At 43.3% G+C, this 17,500-nt stretch overlaps 1 protein-coding gene across 3 annotated transcripts in view; it reads left to right on the top strand.

Annotated features, from left to right (window-relative positions):
- The first annotated feature begins 3,637 nt into the window (after positions 1-3,637).
- Positions 3,638-17,500, top strand: part of mthfd1l (methylenetetrahydrofolate dehydrogenase (NADP+ dependent) 1 like) — a 51,103-nt gene continuing 37,240 nt past the window's right edge. For 2 of the 3 annotated variants that reach the window (XM_047801791.1, XM_047801790.1), the window contains exons 1-16: positions 3,638-3,943; positions 6,883-6,967; positions 7,303-7,353; positions 7,464-7,517; positions 7,597-7,721; positions 8,897-8,997; positions 9,904-10,040; positions 10,425-10,536; positions 10,779-10,858; positions 12,077-12,174; positions 12,330-12,503; positions 13,232-13,368; positions 14,914-14,960; positions 15,125-15,232; positions 16,036-16,110; positions 17,146-17,248. In XM_047801791.1, the coding sequence (XP_047657747.1) occupies positions 3,726-3,943; positions 6,883-6,967; positions 7,303-7,353; positions 7,464-7,517; positions 7,597-7,721; positions 8,897-8,997; positions 9,904-10,040; positions 10,425-10,536; positions 10,779-10,858; positions 12,077-12,174; positions 12,330-12,503; positions 13,232-13,368; positions 14,914-14,960; positions 15,125-15,232; positions 16,036-16,110; positions 17,146-17,248 (1,705 nt within the window). In that variant the 5' untranslated portion in view covers positions 3,638-3,725. Of the gene's footprint in view, positions 3,944-6,882; positions 6,968-7,302; positions 7,354-7,463; positions 7,518-7,596; positions 7,722-8,896; positions 8,998-9,903; positions 10,041-10,424; positions 10,537-10,778; positions 10,859-12,076; positions 12,175-12,329; positions 12,504-13,231; positions 13,369-14,913; positions 14,961-15,124; positions 15,233-16,035; positions 16,111-16,624; positions 16,774-17,145; positions 17,249-17,500 lie in introns of those variants that run through there. The other variant, XM_047801792.1, reaches the window with a different exon arrangement.

Raw genomic sequence — 17,500 nt, 5'->3', positions numbered from 1 at the left:
GCTTATTTCCTAATGCATTACACACCGGATCGTTTCTTGTTTTTGATTGAAACACTGAAAGGTTATTTTGAACAGTTTGAACTAACCTTAAGAAAAAAGATGCTGGGTTGAAGGTTACTTTCAAATAAAATGTTTAATGTATAATTGAGTCCTTCGTATTCATGACCAGGGCTCTCAAGTTTTGAAGACAGGGTTAGGGTTAGAGTTAGGGTTAGGGTTAGGGTTAGGGTTAAATAACAGAGTAACATCCCCAACCCCTCGCTTTTTTTCATTGAATGTTGCGTTAAATCTTTTCCAGATAGTGCTATTTTCTGATTGGCTGTTGTGTAGCCTCTTTTTTTGATTGGCTGATAAGTGTCAGGCTCGACTAAGAACTGAGACGCGTTTGATTCCTGCCCGGTTCCATAGAGACAGCCGTGCGGACTGATACATTTTAAATATATAATTAATATATATTTAATTATAATTAATATAATTAAATATATTATAAATAGTAAAAAAGTTTTTCTGCGTGAGAAATACGATGTGTAGCAGGAGAGCGTGAGAAAAGACCGAAATGAGGGACTGTCACTCTCAATGCATGACACCTGACAGCTCTGTATGACATAAAAAATGTAACTTTCCGGCTGCAGCAAAGCAAAACTCAAGCCGGCGGTTTTGAGCGACCAGAAAAAGAAAAAAAAATGAAACACGGTTTATTTTAATGTTACATGAGCATCATGATCTTAGAATTTAGAATTAAATTTTTTTAAAGACTAACTAACAAAAATAAAAAAATTAAATTAAATATTTATTTTCCAAATCTACAGGGAGCCGCAGCAGAGGGATGAAAGAGCCACTTGTGGCTCCGGAGCCGCGGGTTGCTGACCCCTGGTCTATACAGTGAACTAGGTCTGCTGTGGACTGTCTCACCTTTGGTACTGTGTCTTATTGTCCCTGCTGTCTCAAAGAAAAAGCTGTGTTTATCATGTTTCAATGTCGAATTGCTGCTTTAATCCTCTTTAAGCTAAAAAAAAAAATATATAAAAAAACATATTTTGAAATTTACCTGTTTTTCTGACTTTGTTCAGGTCACAAACGCAAGGTTTGAAAGGAATAATAGCCATAAACAATGAGGAAATAACACTTACTACAGAGAAACAAGGAAAAATAAATGCATTTGTTAAAGGAGGGGTCTCAGTTGTTTGAAAGCCAATGTTGACATTTGAAATCACCAAAACAAACAGGGTCCCACCCTTGTTTTGTTAGCTCCGCCCCACACATACACCAGACAAGTATAACCTGGCAAGTATTATGGTGCAACCTGCTGGGGCGGCTGGCCGAGGGGATATTTTTATCAATAAATGAACACAATGAGTAATACTATGGTAATACAAATGTGTTTTTGTAGTACTGTGTGTTGTACAGTGAAAGGTTTAGCTCCGTTTTACGTGGAAGACGTTCAGTTCTCTCCAGCGCTGGAAAGCTGATCCTATATTAAAGGTGTGGACTCTGATATTTGAAAAATGCTTCAGGAAACTGAGTATAACCAACACGTATAACCAACAAACGTATAGCCAATGAGCAGAAAGGGGCGGGTCTTGTCATTATGGGCGGAGAGAGTGTTCAGTGCGCATGTGTGACGTTAGCAGAAAGCGGTTTTAACATCGACATGGAGAATAAAAACAAAGAAAGAAAGAGAAGAAAGGCTTACGATAAGGACAAGAAGTAGGACGTGTTAATATAGGATCAGCTTTCCAGCGCTGGAGAGAACTGAAGGAGCAGGAAGTTGGCCACATATTCACAGGTTGGAGTTTCCCGAGTCAATAACTCCTGAGCTAAACGCTGTTACTACACAAATAACACCTCTTTTCTATCGTAGTAATGTAGAGAGGCAGCTACAACCGCGTTTTGTGTAGTAACAGCGTTTAGCTCAGGAGTTATTGACTCGGGAAACTCCGACCTGTCAATATTCACACATGCACACTGAACACTCTCTCTGCCCATATTGACAAGACACGCCCCTTTCTGCTCATTGGCTACACGTTAGTTTTGTTTTGTTTGTCGGCACAACGTAGTTTTCTGAAACATTTCTCATCCATTTAACCCATCCAAAGTGCACACACACAGCAGTGCACACACACACAGCAGTGCATACACACACACCGTGAACACACACACCCGGAGCAGTGGGCAGCCATTTTATGCTGCGGTGCCCGGGGAGCAGTTGGGGCGTTCGGTGCCTTGCTCAAGGGCACCTCAGTCATGGCCGGCCTGAGACCCAAACCCACAACCTTCGGGTTACGAGTCAGACTCTCTAACCATTAGGCCACGACTGCCATGTAGATATGTCTTCTTTTACTATAAATTTACTGAAATATTATTCTAGTTGTATTTCCATGTCTATTGTTATTCTTTATTCTTAAAGATGCTGTGTGTGGTTCTGTAGGTGAAAAATAACATTTGAGTTAGAAAATTTTGTTCAAATCATCTTCAGAAAATTAAGACCAAAATATTCATGATATGTTGAATCACTTAGTGATATAGAGAATATATAGATAGATAGAATATTAAGAAACACAGTGTGTGTCATTGTCTTGTTCCTTCTCCGGTTGGTTACTCGCTCGCTCTATAACAAAGCAAATTCTTTAGTCAGAGTGGATGAAGGTCAGATGACATCATCCTCCAAATTATAGTTAGCTATGACATCACTTCCTGTTGTTTATTACAGACCGTGTGTTAAAGACATGTTTTTCTGAAATAAAGTCACAAATAGAAAAGAACATTATCAATCTATCAATCTCTCTCTTTATCTCTCTCTCAGTCTCACTATCTATCTATCTCTGTCTCTCTATGTATCTCTCATTCTATCTATCTATCTATCTATCTATCTATCTATCTATCTATCTATCTATCTATCTATCTATCTATCTATCTATCTATCTATCTATCATTGTCTCAGACCAGCAGTGTAAGGAGGAAACGGTTAAGCACCACTGTGGAGTGAGACATGACAGATGTTCAGTGATCAGCATTAACACAACCAAACAGGAGGAAACACCAAAACATCTGCATGACTTCATAATCATCTCCGTATTAAGAAATGTGTGTTCACATGGGCATTAACTTTAGTACATAATTATATATAAAACATCACAGTTTACACACACACACATTACACACACACACACATTACACACACACACACGCACACACGGACATTATACACACGCACACACACTACACACACACATGCACACAATAATAATAATAATAATAATAATAATAATAATAATAATAATAATAATAATAATAATATTTATTATTATTATACTTAAATATATAAACTTTATAAACAGATTCATCTTAAAAGAACATATTTAATAGTTCATTATATAAGTTTAGCCCTGGACTAAACACACAAAACTATTCTATTAAGCGAATCAGTGAAACACAAAGTGACACAAAGAGTCGATTTACAACAGTAAGAAAAGTGTGCTCGTGTGTGTTAGTATTTGTGTGTAATGTGTGTGTGAGAGTGAGTGAGTGAGAGAGAGTTAGTGAGTGAGTGAGTGAGTGAGTGAGTGAGTGAGTGTGTGTGCTCGCTCCCTCCCGTCTGTTCCCTGCACTACCGGTGTGTGTGTGTGTGTGTGTGTGTGTGCGCGCGCGCGCGCTTTCGCTCGCTCGCTCGCTCGCTCGCTCCCGTCTGCTCCCTGTACTACCGGTAAGTCTCTTTGTTGGACATCATGAAACTCTCCCCGGTTTTTGTCCACGCGTGTCGAGTCTCCGTGAGTCTACAGAGACCGCTGATCCCCTGGAGAAGATCGTTACCGGGGAACAGGACGGGCTTTTCGGTGCCGGTTCGGCGCGCGGCGTCCAGCAGCATCGGCGGTCCCGGAGCTTCAGAACCGGCGGCCAGCTCGAGCTGTGAGCAAACCGGGGACACGAGGCCACATATCGTCCGGTAAGGACGTGTTTATTTACACAAGATAAATGTTAACTTTTAAAACTAAACAAACAACAAACAAAAGAAAACTTTACTGTAATCAGTTCCACGTGCTGGCGGCGTCCGGTGATGTAACCTTTACAGGGTTGCCAGATTGTTTTTTAATACACATTGTTTTTTAATACACACTTGTTCTTTAATACACGTTTTTAATACACACTTGTTCTTTAATACACACTTGTTTTTCTCATACACACTTGTTTTTCTCATACACACTTGTTTTTCTCATACACACTTGTTTTTTTCATACACGTTTTTTAATACACACTTGTTTTTAAGACACACTTGTTTTTTCATAAACACTTTTTCCTCACACACACTTGTTTTTTTCATACACGTTTTTTAATACACACTTGTTCTTTAATACACACATGTTTTTCTCATACACACTTGTTCTTTAATACACACTTGTTTTCCTCACACACACTTGTTTAGTCTCTGTTTCTTTACCTTCCCCAGAAAGCGATTAATTTAGTAAATGACACACACTATTCCTTTCTGTTTGTAGTTCTTTCTGGATGATACGATAATAATAAGAAAAAGAATAAGTAAAATATACAATTTCCTTCTTATGTGTAGACAAAGCGAATAAAAAAAGAGTTCATTTAAAATTATATTCAGTACAAAAATCATCATTGAGTTCAGATTGAAAGATGTAGTTTATTTATCTGACTGTTAAACACATTAGAACATATTACAATGTTTATAATAAATATAATTATAAAATATTAAATCAAGTCCTTTCCTGTTGTGTTGTGACCAAAGCTTACTGTGAAGGCATGACGTTATGTCCTGGAAGATTCCATTAGTGCCTGAATAAATAAGATCTTCATTTATTACTAATAATTCTTCAAGTGTTTTTGATTAGATTAGATTAGATTAATAAGAACACTTTTATCTGCGATTTAAAATCACTCACTCATAAGCAGTTTGGACTGAATCTGAAACAAGAGTTTTGTAAAAACATCATCAGTGGGATTGAAATAATGCTCTGTAAGACCAGAATGCTGACATTTTTTCTGTACACAAACACACATATTTACACATACACACACATATACACAAACACATATACACACACATACACGTACACACACACACACACATACACATACAAAAACACACACATACACACACACATATACACACACACACATATACACATACACACACACACACACACACACATATATATATATACACACACATATACACACACACACACACACACACACACATATATACACACACACATACACATACACACACACACACATATACACACACACACACGATAATGACCCGCTGAGCTGGAGTAAGTCTGTAAGCTCCTCAGAATTGATGATAACGTTCCTTGATCAAAGTGACGAAACTCTTCCTCACTGTTCGCCTGAGCAGCTTTCGTAATCGGCGGCCTGCGGGCAGACGTGTCTCTGCGAGTTCTCACATGCGTATCATGTGACCTGGCATAACACACGTCACCTCTTAAATAAAAAAAAAACCTTTATTGAATCAGTTTTTGGTACAATGGTTTATGTAAATGATTTCTGCCAATTTTAAATAAGAACGTTGTTAGATTTCACGATTATAAATGGAATTCCTCATGTTGCTGGTCATTAATATGTAATTAACACCTTAATTAATCAGAGGTCATTTTCACTGTCAAATATTTTTCTTAAGAAAAAAAGGACAAAAAACTCCAAATGCGTATTTTAAAAAAAGTCACAGCAAAATCAAACATTCACACATGACACAATGATCACGTTAATACGGACTCCCGGGGACACTGATTCATCTAGTCCTGCATTTAGTGGCTGAATGATTGTGATTTACATTTACAGCATGAGACAGACGCCCTTATCCAGAGCGACGTACATAAGTGCTTACATCTCTAACACTGAATACATTAATGCTTAATGATTAATACATTACAATGAAAAAGTGTCAGGTTTTATTTTTTTTATTTTTTAAATGCAAAAGATAAGGAAAGAGTTGCTAGTTGAAGTGTTTCCTGAATAAGAAGGTCTTCAACTTATAATGCTCTGCATGCTGCTTATCTCTCTCAGATAAATCACCACTATTGTGATCAGGACGACAGACTGGACGTTGGACCGCAAAGTGCTTAGGAAATTTGATAATGAAGAGAAATTAGCTGAGGGATTTTTTGTCTGTCTGTGTGTTTGCGCCTGTCTGTCTGTCTGCACGTCTGTCTGTCTGTCTGTCTGCACGCCTGTCTGTCTGTCTGCATGCCTGTCTGTCTGCATGCCTGTCTGTCTGCATGCCTGTCTGTCTGCACGCCTGTCTGTCTGTGTGTGTTTGTGCCTGTCTGTCTGCACGCCTGTCTGTCTGTCTGTCTGCACGCCTGTCTGTCTGTCTGTCTGTGTGCGCGCCTGTCTGTCTGTTTGTGTGCGCATCTGTCTGTTTGTTTGTGTGCGCATCTGTCTGTCTGTGTGCCTGTCTGTCTGTCTGTCTGTCTTGTCTGTCTGCCTGCCTGTCTGCCTGTCTTGTCTGTCTGTGTTCCTGCCTGTCTGTCTGTCTGTCTGTCTTGTCTGTCTGTCTGCGTGCCTGTCTTGTCTGTCTGTCTTGTCTGTCTGTCTGCGTGCCTGTCTGTCTGTCTGTCTGTGTTCCTGCCTGTCTGTCTTGTCTGTCTGTCTGTCTTTGTCTGCCTGTCTGCCTGTCTGTATGTGTGTCTGTCTGTGTGCCTGCCTGTCTGTGTGCCTGCCTGTCTGTGTGCCTGTCTGTCTGTGTGCCTGTCTGTGTGTCTCTCTGTGTGCCTGTCTGTGTGCCTGTCTGTGTGTCTGTCTGTGTGTCTGTCTGTGTGCCTGTCTGTGTGTCTGTCTGTGTAATAATCCTGATTATAGATGGATGTCCTGAGCATGTTCTTGTGTGTGTAACAGAGAGATCCTCCAGAGGAGCAGAGAGGAGCTCGCTGCTGTAGTGAAATCTCACCCAGGTATCAAACCCACCCTGGCCATCATACAGGTAACGTCCTGACTGCACCAACCACATCAACACCTGTTACACACCCCGCTTCCATCTGATTGGTCCAGTAATAAATCTGAGTAATAAATCTGAGAGTAGAAATACAATAAAAATATATTTTTTTTAAATATTTAATAATATAATTATTATATTATATAGAAGTAGTTTTATATGTAAGGTATTACAAAATAAGCTTTGTATTTTTTATTTATTTACTATTGCATGTGTGTGTGTGTTTGTGTGTGTGTGTGTGTGTATGTATGTGTTTGTGTGTGTGTGTGTTTGTGTGTGTGTGTTTGTGTGTGTGTCTGTGTGTGTGTGTGTGTGAGAGACAGTCGGGAGAAGATGACACTTTACTGGACATCAATAAGAAGATGGCAGGAAAGGTGTGTGTTATTTTATCACAGCTGCCCAAAATGACCATGTTTACTTTACACACACGTCCACGTCACACACGACCTGTAGAACTTTTGTTCAGTTCCTTTTGCTCTCGCAGGTCGGACTGAACGTGACGCAGATCTGTCTGCCGAGCCTCTGCACGCAGGACGAGGTGTGTTACTGAGACACGGCAGGACAAATGATTAGATTAGATTAGAGCCTCTTGTTCCTAATCTGGTCTTGTTGTGTAGGTCATAGAGGAGGTGCTGAGGCTGAACGACGACCCCAACGTTCACGGCGTGTTCCTGTGTCTTCCTCCATCGTTCCTTTCCCGCAGAGTTCTCAACTCCATCAAACCTGAGAAAGATGTGGAAGGGTATTTAAACTTGTGTCTGCTGTCTACTGTATTCTCTCAGCTTCACGTTCCCTTAGACAAATAATCTGGTTTAGTAATCCTTCAGTAAAGTCTTGTGGAAGTGATGTCATGGTCAAACCCAACTGTGTGTGTGTGTGTGTGTGTGTGTGTGTGTGTGTGTGTGTGTGTGTGTGTGTGTGTGTGTTTGTGTGTGTGTGTGTGTGTGTGTGTGTGTTTGTGTGTGTGTGTGTGTGTGTGTTTGTGTGTGTGTGTGTGTGTGTTTGTGTGTGTGTGTCTGTTTGTGTGTGTGTGTGTGTCTGTTTGTGTGTGTGTGTGTGTCTGTTTGTGTGTGTGTGTCTCTGTTTGTGTGTGTGTGTCTCTGTTTGTGTGTGTGTGTCTCTGTGTGTGTGTGTCTCTGTTTGTGTGTGTGTGTCTCTGTTTGTGTGTGTGTGTCTCTGTTTGTGTGTGTGTGTCTCTGTTTGTGTGTGTGTGTCTCTGTTTGTGTGTGTGTGTGTCTGTCCGTGCACGTGTGTCTCTGTTTGTGTGTGTCTGTTTGTGTGTGTGTGTCTCTGTTTGTGTGTGTGTCTCTGTTTGTGTGTGTGTGTGTGTCTGTTTGTGTGTGTGTGTGTCTGTTTGTGTGTGTGTGTGTCTGTTTGTGTGTGTGTGTCTGTTTGTGTGTGTGTGTCTCTGTTTGTGTGTGTGTCTCTGTTTGTGTGTGTGTGTCTCTGTTTGTGTGTGTGTGTCTCTGTTTGTGTGTGTGTGTCTCTGTTTGTGTGTGTGTCTCTGTTTGTGTGTGTGTGTCTCTGTCCGTGCGCGTGTGTCTCTGTCCGTGCGCGTGTGTGTCTGTTTGTGTGTGTGTGTCTGTTTGTGTGTGTGTGTGTCTCTGTTTGTGTGTGTGTGTCTCTGTTTGTGTGTGTGTGTCTCTGTTTGTGTGTGTGTGTGTCTGTTTGTGTGTGTGTGTGTCTGTTTGTGTGTGTGTGTGTCTTTGTGTGTGTGTGTGTCTGTTTGTGTGTGTGTGTGTGTCTGTCCGTGCACGTGTGTGTCTGTTTGTGTGTGTGTCTGTCTGTGCACTTGTGTCTCTGCCTGTCTGTGTGTGTCTGTGTGTGTCTCTGTGTGTGTGTGTGTGTGTGTCTGTCCGTGCGCACGTGTGTTTCTGTGTGTGTGTGTGTGTGTGTGTCTCTGTCTGTGTGTTTCAGGGTCTCGGACCTGAACGTGGGCCGCCTGGTGTCAGGAGGTCTGTCTGAAGGCTTTGTCTCCCCGGTAACAGGAGCAGTGTTGGAGCTGCTGGACAGACACGGTGATGACACGCTGTTTTTCTCTTCTTTACTTTGTGTGATGTGCGAGTCAGAATGTCCAGGCCATGATCAGGACACCTGATGTAGCTGTGACTGTGTACTTTAACCTGAACACTGTGTACTTTAACCTGAACACTGTGTACTTTAACCTGAACACTGTGTACTGTGTACTTTAACCTGAACACTGTGTACTGTGTACTTTAACCTGAACACTGTGTACTGTGTACTTTAACCTGAACACTGTGTACTGTGTACTTTAACCTGAACACTGTGTACTTTAACCTGAACACTGTGTACTTTAACCTGAACACAGTGTACTTTAACCTGAACACTGTGTACTGTGTACTTTAACCTGAACACTGTGTACTTTAACCTGAACACTGTGTACTGTGTACTTTAACCTGAACACTGTGTACTGTGTACTTTAACCTGAACACTGTGTACTGTGTACTTTAACCTGAACACTGTGTACTTTAACCTGAACACTGTGTACTTTAACCTGAACACTGTGTACTTTAACCTGAACACTGTGTACTTTAACCTGAACACTGTGTACTGTGTACTTTAACCTGAACACTGTGTACTGTGTACTTTAACCTGAACACTGTGTACTGTGTACTTTAACCTGAACACTGTGTACTTTAACCTGAACACTGTGTACTTTAACCTGAACACTGTGTACTTTAACCTGAACACTGTGTACTTTAACCTGAACACTGTGTACTGTGTACTTTAACCTGAACACTGTGTACTTTAACCTGAACACTGTGTACTGTGTACTTTAACCTGAACACTGTGTACTTTAACCTGAACACTCCCGTGTGTCACTTGTGTTATTTGTCACTTACGTATGTTCTCCTCAGACTGACCCAGAGCTCTGAGCTGAATTTTAATGTGTCTGTGTTCAGCTGCTCCTCTGGCTGGGAAGAAGGCGGTGCTGGTGGGTCTGGACGGGCCTCTGAACGCGGTGCTCCAGTGTCTGCTGCAGAACCAAGGTGTAAAGGTGCAGATGAGCCGCTGGAGCTCAGAGCAGCTGCACAAGCAGGTAGTGTTGAGAGATTAGATCCGTCATCTGATCCAGGGGTGAATAAAGGACCCTGTTCGGGTCTGTTTGTGAGTGAGTGAGTGAGTGAGTGAGTGAGTGAGTGAGTGAGTGAGTGAGTGAGTGAGTGAGTGAGTGAGTGAGTGAGTGAGTGAGTGAGTGAGTGAGTGAGTGTGTGTGTGTGACATTTTGCTTTATATATGTTTTTTTGTGTGTGTGAATGTGTAATTCTGTGTGTGTGTGTGTTTGTACATGCCACCAGGGGGCAGTGTTGCTCCATTTGTCTCGTTCACAGATTAGTTGAACATGTGAATTTGTATCTTTTGAGCGAAGTTCTGTTGGTGTTTATTCACATTGTTTTTTTTTCTTTTCTTTGCGCTTGTTCAGGTGACGGAGGCTGATGTGGTCGTGTCGATGGGAGACGAACACACGACTCTCCCAAACACCTGCTTTAAACCCGGAGTGACTCTCATTAACTGCAGCCCTGCGTCACTCCCAGGTGTGAGCTCTTCTCACCGCTTCTCCTGCTCCTCACACGTTCCTCACTCGTTTTTGTCTCGTTCTCTTTTCTCTGTCTCGTCTTCGTTTGCTCGGTCTCGTCTCACCTTTTTCCTCACGCTCTCGCTCGCTCTCCTCTCGCCGTGTGTGTTTGTGTCACTTGTGCTTTCTTAATTCTCTATTCATTCTGAACCTGTAGTGTTTGTGTGGAATACGATGGATGTTCTCTGCTCTATCTCGCAGCGTTCTCTGCACACGAGAAGAAGCCTGAGGCTGAATCCTGGTCAGATGTTGGAATCGTAAGCGCAGCTGTCAGGATGCAGGTCAGACGTCACCTAGTGGTTCTTGCTGTCATTGCAGCTTACAGGGACATTAAAACTTTCTTTTTTTGTATGTATATTAAAGGTGGGGTCTCCGATTTTTGAGAAATTCTTCAGAAAACTGACGCGGGACGACAAACTAAACAAAAACAAAACAAACCAATGAGCAGAATGGGGCGTGTCTTATCGATATGGGCAGAGAGAGTGTTCAGTGCGCGTGTGCGACATTAGCAGAAAGCGGTTTTAACATCGACATGGAGGATAAAAACAAAGAAAGAAAGAGAAGAAAGACTTACGATAAGGCAAGAAGTAGGACGTGTTAATATAGGATCAGCTTTCCAGTGCTGGAGAGAACTGAAGGAGCAGGAAGTTGGCCACATATTCACAGGTTGGAGTTTCCCGAGTCAATAACTCCTGAGCTAAACGCTGTTACTACACAAATAACACCTCTTTTCTATCGTAGTAATGTAGAGAGGCAGCTACAACCGCGTTTTGTGTAGTAACAGCGTTTAGCTCAGGAGTTATCGACTCGGGAAACTCCGACCTGTGAATATGTGGCCGACTTTACTTAAGACGCCGAGGCGCTTTTTTCCTTCTCGATAGGTGAGTAACGTTGGTTTTGCTTTGTTACACAGAACTAATATATGCCTTTGTCCTTTACATCATTATGCTTGTGTGGCATTTTTGCTTGTTTGTTTATCTACAATCGTATTGTTCTTCCCTTCAGCTATGATAAAGACACGTTTCTTTCTGTTAGTCGCCTGGGTTACATATGTATGTGTGGGCGGAGCTATCGATACAGGGGTGGGGCTTATTTGGGTTAGGGTCGTGTTTGTTTTGGTGATTTCAAATGTCGACATTGGCTTTCATACATCAGAGACCCAACCTTTAAGTGTGTAAAACATTTATTTCTAATGTTGGAATGTAGATTAAAGGTGTGGTCTGCAATTCCTACATTTTGGATGCGAACTTAATCTATTTTCTTCATATGTCAACAATCCAAGGATAAAAAAAACTGCATCAGGTATTTAAAGGAAATGTAAAAGATGCGGAGGCAAAGCTTACACCACCTACACGATCGGTTCACTGTCAAGACCACACACACACACACACACACACACACACACACACACACACACACACACACACACACACACACACACACTTTCAAAACCAGTGATTAAAACTAAGAGTATTTATTTAGACTGTTGACTTTAACAGAACGTGGTGAGGAGCAGCAGGAGGTGGGTGGAAGGACAGCAGTATCAGCCGTGGAAGCTCCGCCCCCTGAAGCTCCAGCCGCTGTGTCCTGTGCCCAGGTAAGTACGCAGTACAGCCCCTTCACCATGAGCTCATTACCACCATCCTCTGTGGATTATTTACTTATAGCAGAATGATTAAATGTGGTGAACACTAACGATGTGATGCGATGATTTGTGTTGAATAAGAAGAAATGAAACACAAATGTCCGCAGTGACATCGAGATCTCCCGAGCTCAGACTCCGAAGCCCGTCGTGCAGCTGGCGGAGGAAATCGGCTTGTTGCCGGAGGAGTTGGAGGCGTACGGACGCTCGAAAGCCAAGGTTCGGCTCTCGGTACTCAAACGTCTGCAGCAGCAACCTGACGGCAAATACGTCCTGGTAGCAGGGTGAGGGGACGAGATTTATTGGTGTATATTAAAAGTGCAGTCTGCAATTTGTACTTTTTTATGTGTGAGAGTGCACGTGCGTGTGCGTGCGTGTGTGTGTGTGTGTGTGAGAGTGTGTGAGTGCACGTGCGTGTGAGTGTGTGAAAGTGCATGTGAGTGTGTGTGAGTGAGTGTGTGAGAGTGCATGTGCGTGAGAGTGCACGTGTGTGTGTGCGCGCGCACATGCGTGTGAGTGAGTGTGTGAGAGTGCACGTATGTGTGAGTGTGTGAGAGTGCACATGCGTGTGAGTGAGTGTGTGAGAGTGCACGTATGTGTGAGTGTGTGAGAGTGCACATGCGTGTGAGTGAGTGTGTGAGAGTGCACGTATGTGTGAGTGTGTGAGAGTGCACATGCGTGTGAGTGAGTGTGTGAGAGTGCACGTATGTGTGAGTGTGTGAGAGTGCACATGCGTGTGAGTGAGTGTGTGAGAGTGCACGTATGTGTGTGCGCGCGCACATGCGTGTGAGTGAGTGTGTGAGAGTGCACGTATGTGTGAGTGTGTGAGAGTGCATGAGAGTGTTACTGTGTAGATCGTCACCTGAATCCAGAAATCTGTGTAAATGACTTGATTCACGGTTCAGTTTGTAAATATTTTCTGTGAACAGTGGTGTGTGTGTGTGTGTGTGTGTGTGTGTGTGTGTGTGTGTGTGTGTGTGTGTGTGTGTGTGTGTGTGTGTGTGTGTTGTAGCATCACTCCGACTCCTCTTGGTGAAGGGAAGAGCACAGTGACGATCGGTCTGGTCCAGGCTCTCTCAGCTCATCTCAAACTCAACTCCTTTGCCTGCCTCAGACAACCGTCTCAGGGTCCTACATTCGGAGTCAAAGGTCTGTGTTTGTGTGTCTGTGTTTGTGTGTCTGTGTTTGTGTGTCTGTGTTTGTGTGTCTGTGTTTGTGTGTCTGTGTGTGTCTGTGTCTGTCTTTCTGTGTCTGTCTTTCTGTGTCTGTCTTTCTGTGTCTGTGTCTGTGTTTGTGTCTGTGTCTGTGTTTGTGTGTCTGTGTGTCTGTGTTTGTGTGTCTGTGTTTGTGTGTCTGTGTTTGTGTGTCTGTGTTTGTGTGTCTGTGTTTGTGTGTCTGTGTTTGTGTGTCTGTGTTTGTGTGTCTGTGTTTGTGTGTCTGTGTTTCTGTGTTTGTGTCTGTGTCTGTGTCTGTGTTTGTGTGTCTGTGTTTGTGTTTGTGTGTGTTTGTGTGTCTGTGTTTGTGTGTGTTTGTGTGTGTGTGTCTTTGTCTGTGTTTGTGTGTCTGTGTTTGTGTGTGTGTCTTTGTCTGTGTTTGTGTGTGTGTCTGTGTTTGTGTGTGTGTCTTTGTCTGTGTTTGTGTGTGTGTCTGTGTTTGTGTGTGTGTCTTTGTCTGTGTTTGTGTGTGTGTCTGTTTGTGTGTGTATGGGTTTGTCTGTGTTTGTGTGTCTGTGTCTGTGTGTGTGTCTTTGTCTGTGTTTGTGTGTCTGTGTTTGTGTGTGTGTCTTTGTCTGTGTTTGTGTGTGTTTGTGTGTGTGTCTGTGTGTCTGTTTGTGTGTGTGTGGGTTTGTCTGTGTTTGTGTGTCTGTGTCTTTGTCTGTGTTTGTGTGTCTGTGTTTGTGTGTGTGTCTTTGTCTGTGTTTGTGTGTCTGTGTGTGTGTGTCTTTGTGTCTGTTTGTGTGTGTGTGTCTTTGTCTGTGTTTGTGTGTGTGTGGGTTTGTCTGTGTTTGTGTGTCTGTGTTTGTGTGTGTTTGTGTGTGTGTGGGTTTGTCTGTGTTTGTGTGTTTCTGTGTCTGTGTGTTTGTGTGTCTGTGTGTGTGTCTGTTTGTGTGTGTCTGTGTCTGTGTGTTTGTGTGTCTGTTTGTGTGTGTGTGTGTTTGTCTGTGTCTGTGTGTCTGTGTCTGTGTGTTTGTGTTTGTGTGTGTTTGTGTTTGTGTGTGTCTGTGTTTGTGTGTGTCTGTGTGTCTGTATGTGTGTCTGTGTTTGTTTGTGTTTGTGTCTGTGTGTCTGTGTTTGTGCCTGTGTCTGTCTGTGTGTCTGTGTTTGTGTGTGTGTCTTTGTCTGTGTTTGTGTGTGTCTGTGTCTGTTTGTGTTTGTGTCTGTTTGTGTTTGTGTCTGTGTGTCTGTGTTTGGGTGTCCCTGTCTGTGTGTATCTGTCTGTCTGTGTGTGTTTGTATCTGTCTGTCTGTGTGTCTCTGTGTGTATGTCTCTGTGTATGTGTGTGTATGTCTCTGTGTATGTGAGTGTGCGTCTCTGTTTGTGTATGTCTCTGTCAGAGTGCGTGTGTGTGTGTCTTTGTGTGTGTAACTATGTGGTTGTGTGTCTGTGTGTCTTTTGTGTGTTTGAGACCTGTATATGTATTCAAAAGTATAATTCTCTCTCTCTCTCTCTCTCTCTCACTCCCCCCCCCCCCCAGGTGGAGCAGCAGGTGGAGGATATGCTCAGGTCATCCCTATGGAGGAGGTGAGAGATCACCTGTGTGTCCCCCCCCCCATATGTGAACACTAACAGCTCTTTATAACAGTGAACAGATGGAGGTGGTGATGGTGTCACACATCTGTTATGTTTGATATGTCACATGTTCACACAGATGTTTCAGCTAAATCCAGATGTGTTTCTGTCCTCAGTTTAATCTGCACTTGACCGGTGACATTCACGCCATTACAGCAGCGAATAACCTGGTGGCTGCAGCGGTGGACGCGCGAATCCTGCACGAAGCCACACAGTCTGATAAGGTCTGATCTTATTACTGAGAGCAACATCACTGGGGCTCAGTGTGTGAAGATCTGTCCTTTATTTATTTATTTATTTATTTATTTATTTATTTATTTATTTACTGTCTTCACTGTTGCTCTTTTTTTATTCTTTGTCATTTCTGAACCAGATAATCTCATGTTGTTACACCAGGATAGTACAGTACTGAATAAAGTCCTGATTCTCTCTCTCTCTCTCTGTGTGTGTGTCTGTGTGTTTGTGTGTTTGTGTGTGTCTCTCTGTGTGTGTGTGTCTGTGTGTGTGTGTGTCTGTCTGTCTCTGTGTCTGTCTCTGTGTGTGTGTCTGTCTCTGTGTGTGTGTCTGTGTGTGTGTCTGTCTCTGTGTGTCTGTGTCTGTGTGTCTCTCTCTGTGTGTGTGTCTGTCTCTGTGTGTCTGTGTGTCTCTCTGTGTGTGTCTGTCTCTGTGTGTGTCTGTCTCTGTGTGTGTGTGTCTGTGTCTCTCTCTGTGTCTCTCTCTCTTTCTCTCTCTCTCTCTTTTTCTCTCTCTCTCCCTCTGTCCCCCCCCTCACTCCTCTCTCTCCTCTCTCTTTCTCTCTCTCTCTCCCTCTGTCCCCCCTCTGTCTCTCTCTCTCTCTCCCTCTGTCTCTCCCCCTCTCTGTCTCTCTCTCTCTTTGTCTCTCTCTCTCTCTGTCTCTCTCTCTCTTTGTCTCTCTCTCTCTCTGTCTCTCTCTCTCTCCGTCTCTCTTTCTCTCCCTCTCTCCCTCTGTCCCCCTCTCTCTGTCTCTCTCTCTGTCTCTCTCCCTCTCTCTCTCTCTCTCTCTCAGGCGCTGTATAAAAGACTTGTGCCCTCAGTTAATGGAGTGAGACGCTTCTCTTCCATCCAGCTGAAGCGACTGATGGTAAAGTGTCCGAGTCTTTCCTCAGATCCTTATTCAGTTTTCTTCCTTTACTTCCTACCTGCTGATATCTCCACATTTACGGGTAAAGATGAACGTGACACATACTGTAGACAGTAAACGGTGAAAATGACTTATCCAATCATAAACAGCCTTGTTAGTAGATGTTAGGAAGTAAGAGAGAGAGAGAGAGAGAGAGAGAGAGAGAGAGAGACAAACAGATAGCAGGTGTGTCCCAGGTTTTATCCTGGGATTAAAGTGTGAATGAGGATGTTCCAGGTATGAGTTCTTTACCTGAGGTTAACGATGACCCTGTGAGCTACACTGAAGAATCTGTCTCACCTTCAGCACACGACATCGCAGGCAGAGATAAAGCATACAGTAGGTGCAGTACACCGTTCCACCACTAGGTGTCATCATAACCCAGCTCCAGGCTCATCACGAGGCCCTGCTTCACACCGACGCTCTACATTTGCTTACTTTTTACTCTCAGTAACGGTTTTCGGCGTCATGAGGTCGATTACACGGACAAGAGGCTTAAGATAATACTCGAGAACACTGAGTTTATTTAGACTCCGCTGAGATTTGACCAGTTCTCAGAAAGCGAGATCCAGAGATCAAGATCGAGAAATGAAACATGGCATTGTTTCTCATAACACAGCGAAGGTGTGTGTTCTGAAGACATTCTCCAGTAACGTTTCCACTCGCTCGTCTCGCGTCACGTTAGACGACCCGTCTCATGAAGCTCTAAACGAATCGTCTCGGTGACGCTGTAAAAATAAAACGTCTCGGCGGTGCCGTGACCCCGCGAACGAGTCGCCTCGGCGGCGTCGTGACCCGGATCGTCTCACAGCTCATTAGACGAGTCTCCGATCGTTTATTTAATTAGAGGATTACGCAGATTAAGGCTGTGAGCTTCTGGAGCAAATTTTGGCTGGTCTGACGATCACTAGTTCATGATTTGGATGTTGAATTTATTAAAGAAATTACAATTCCATAATAAAATCTATCTCGTTCTTTCCTCTTCTTTCATCCCAGAATCTCGGAATCGACAAATCGGACCCTAGCACCCTCACGCCTGAGGAGATCCACGCCTTCGTCCGGCTGGACCTCGACCCCGCGAAGGTCACGTGGCAGAGAGGTAGGAACCGTGGCGTTTATAGCGGACGACGTTTACGACCCCCTCGTGAACCCCTTTCGCTGTGGATTAGCCGTGTGAGACGTCAGAAAGGGGACATAGAAGGTTCTGTGTGGACGGCACCTGCGCTTAACACACTGTCCCGGAGCTCTGAGGACTTTCTCCATGTTTCCTTTAACCCCTGGAAGGTTGAGGCATCTGATGGAACCGATATGTGACAAAATAATAAGGCTTTTGCGTCACATCCTGTAGATC

Source organism: Tachysurus fulvidraco, chromosome 16 (genome assembly GCF_022655615.1).
Source record: "Tachysurus fulvidraco isolate hzauxx_2018 chromosome 16, HZAU_PFXX_2.0, whole genome shotgun sequence".
NCBI lineage: Eukaryota > Metazoa > Chordata > Actinopteri > Siluriformes > Bagridae > Tachysurus > Tachysurus fulvidraco.
Note: the sequence above shows the minus strand (reverse complement) of the source record. Positions and strands in the feature narration are given on the sequence as shown.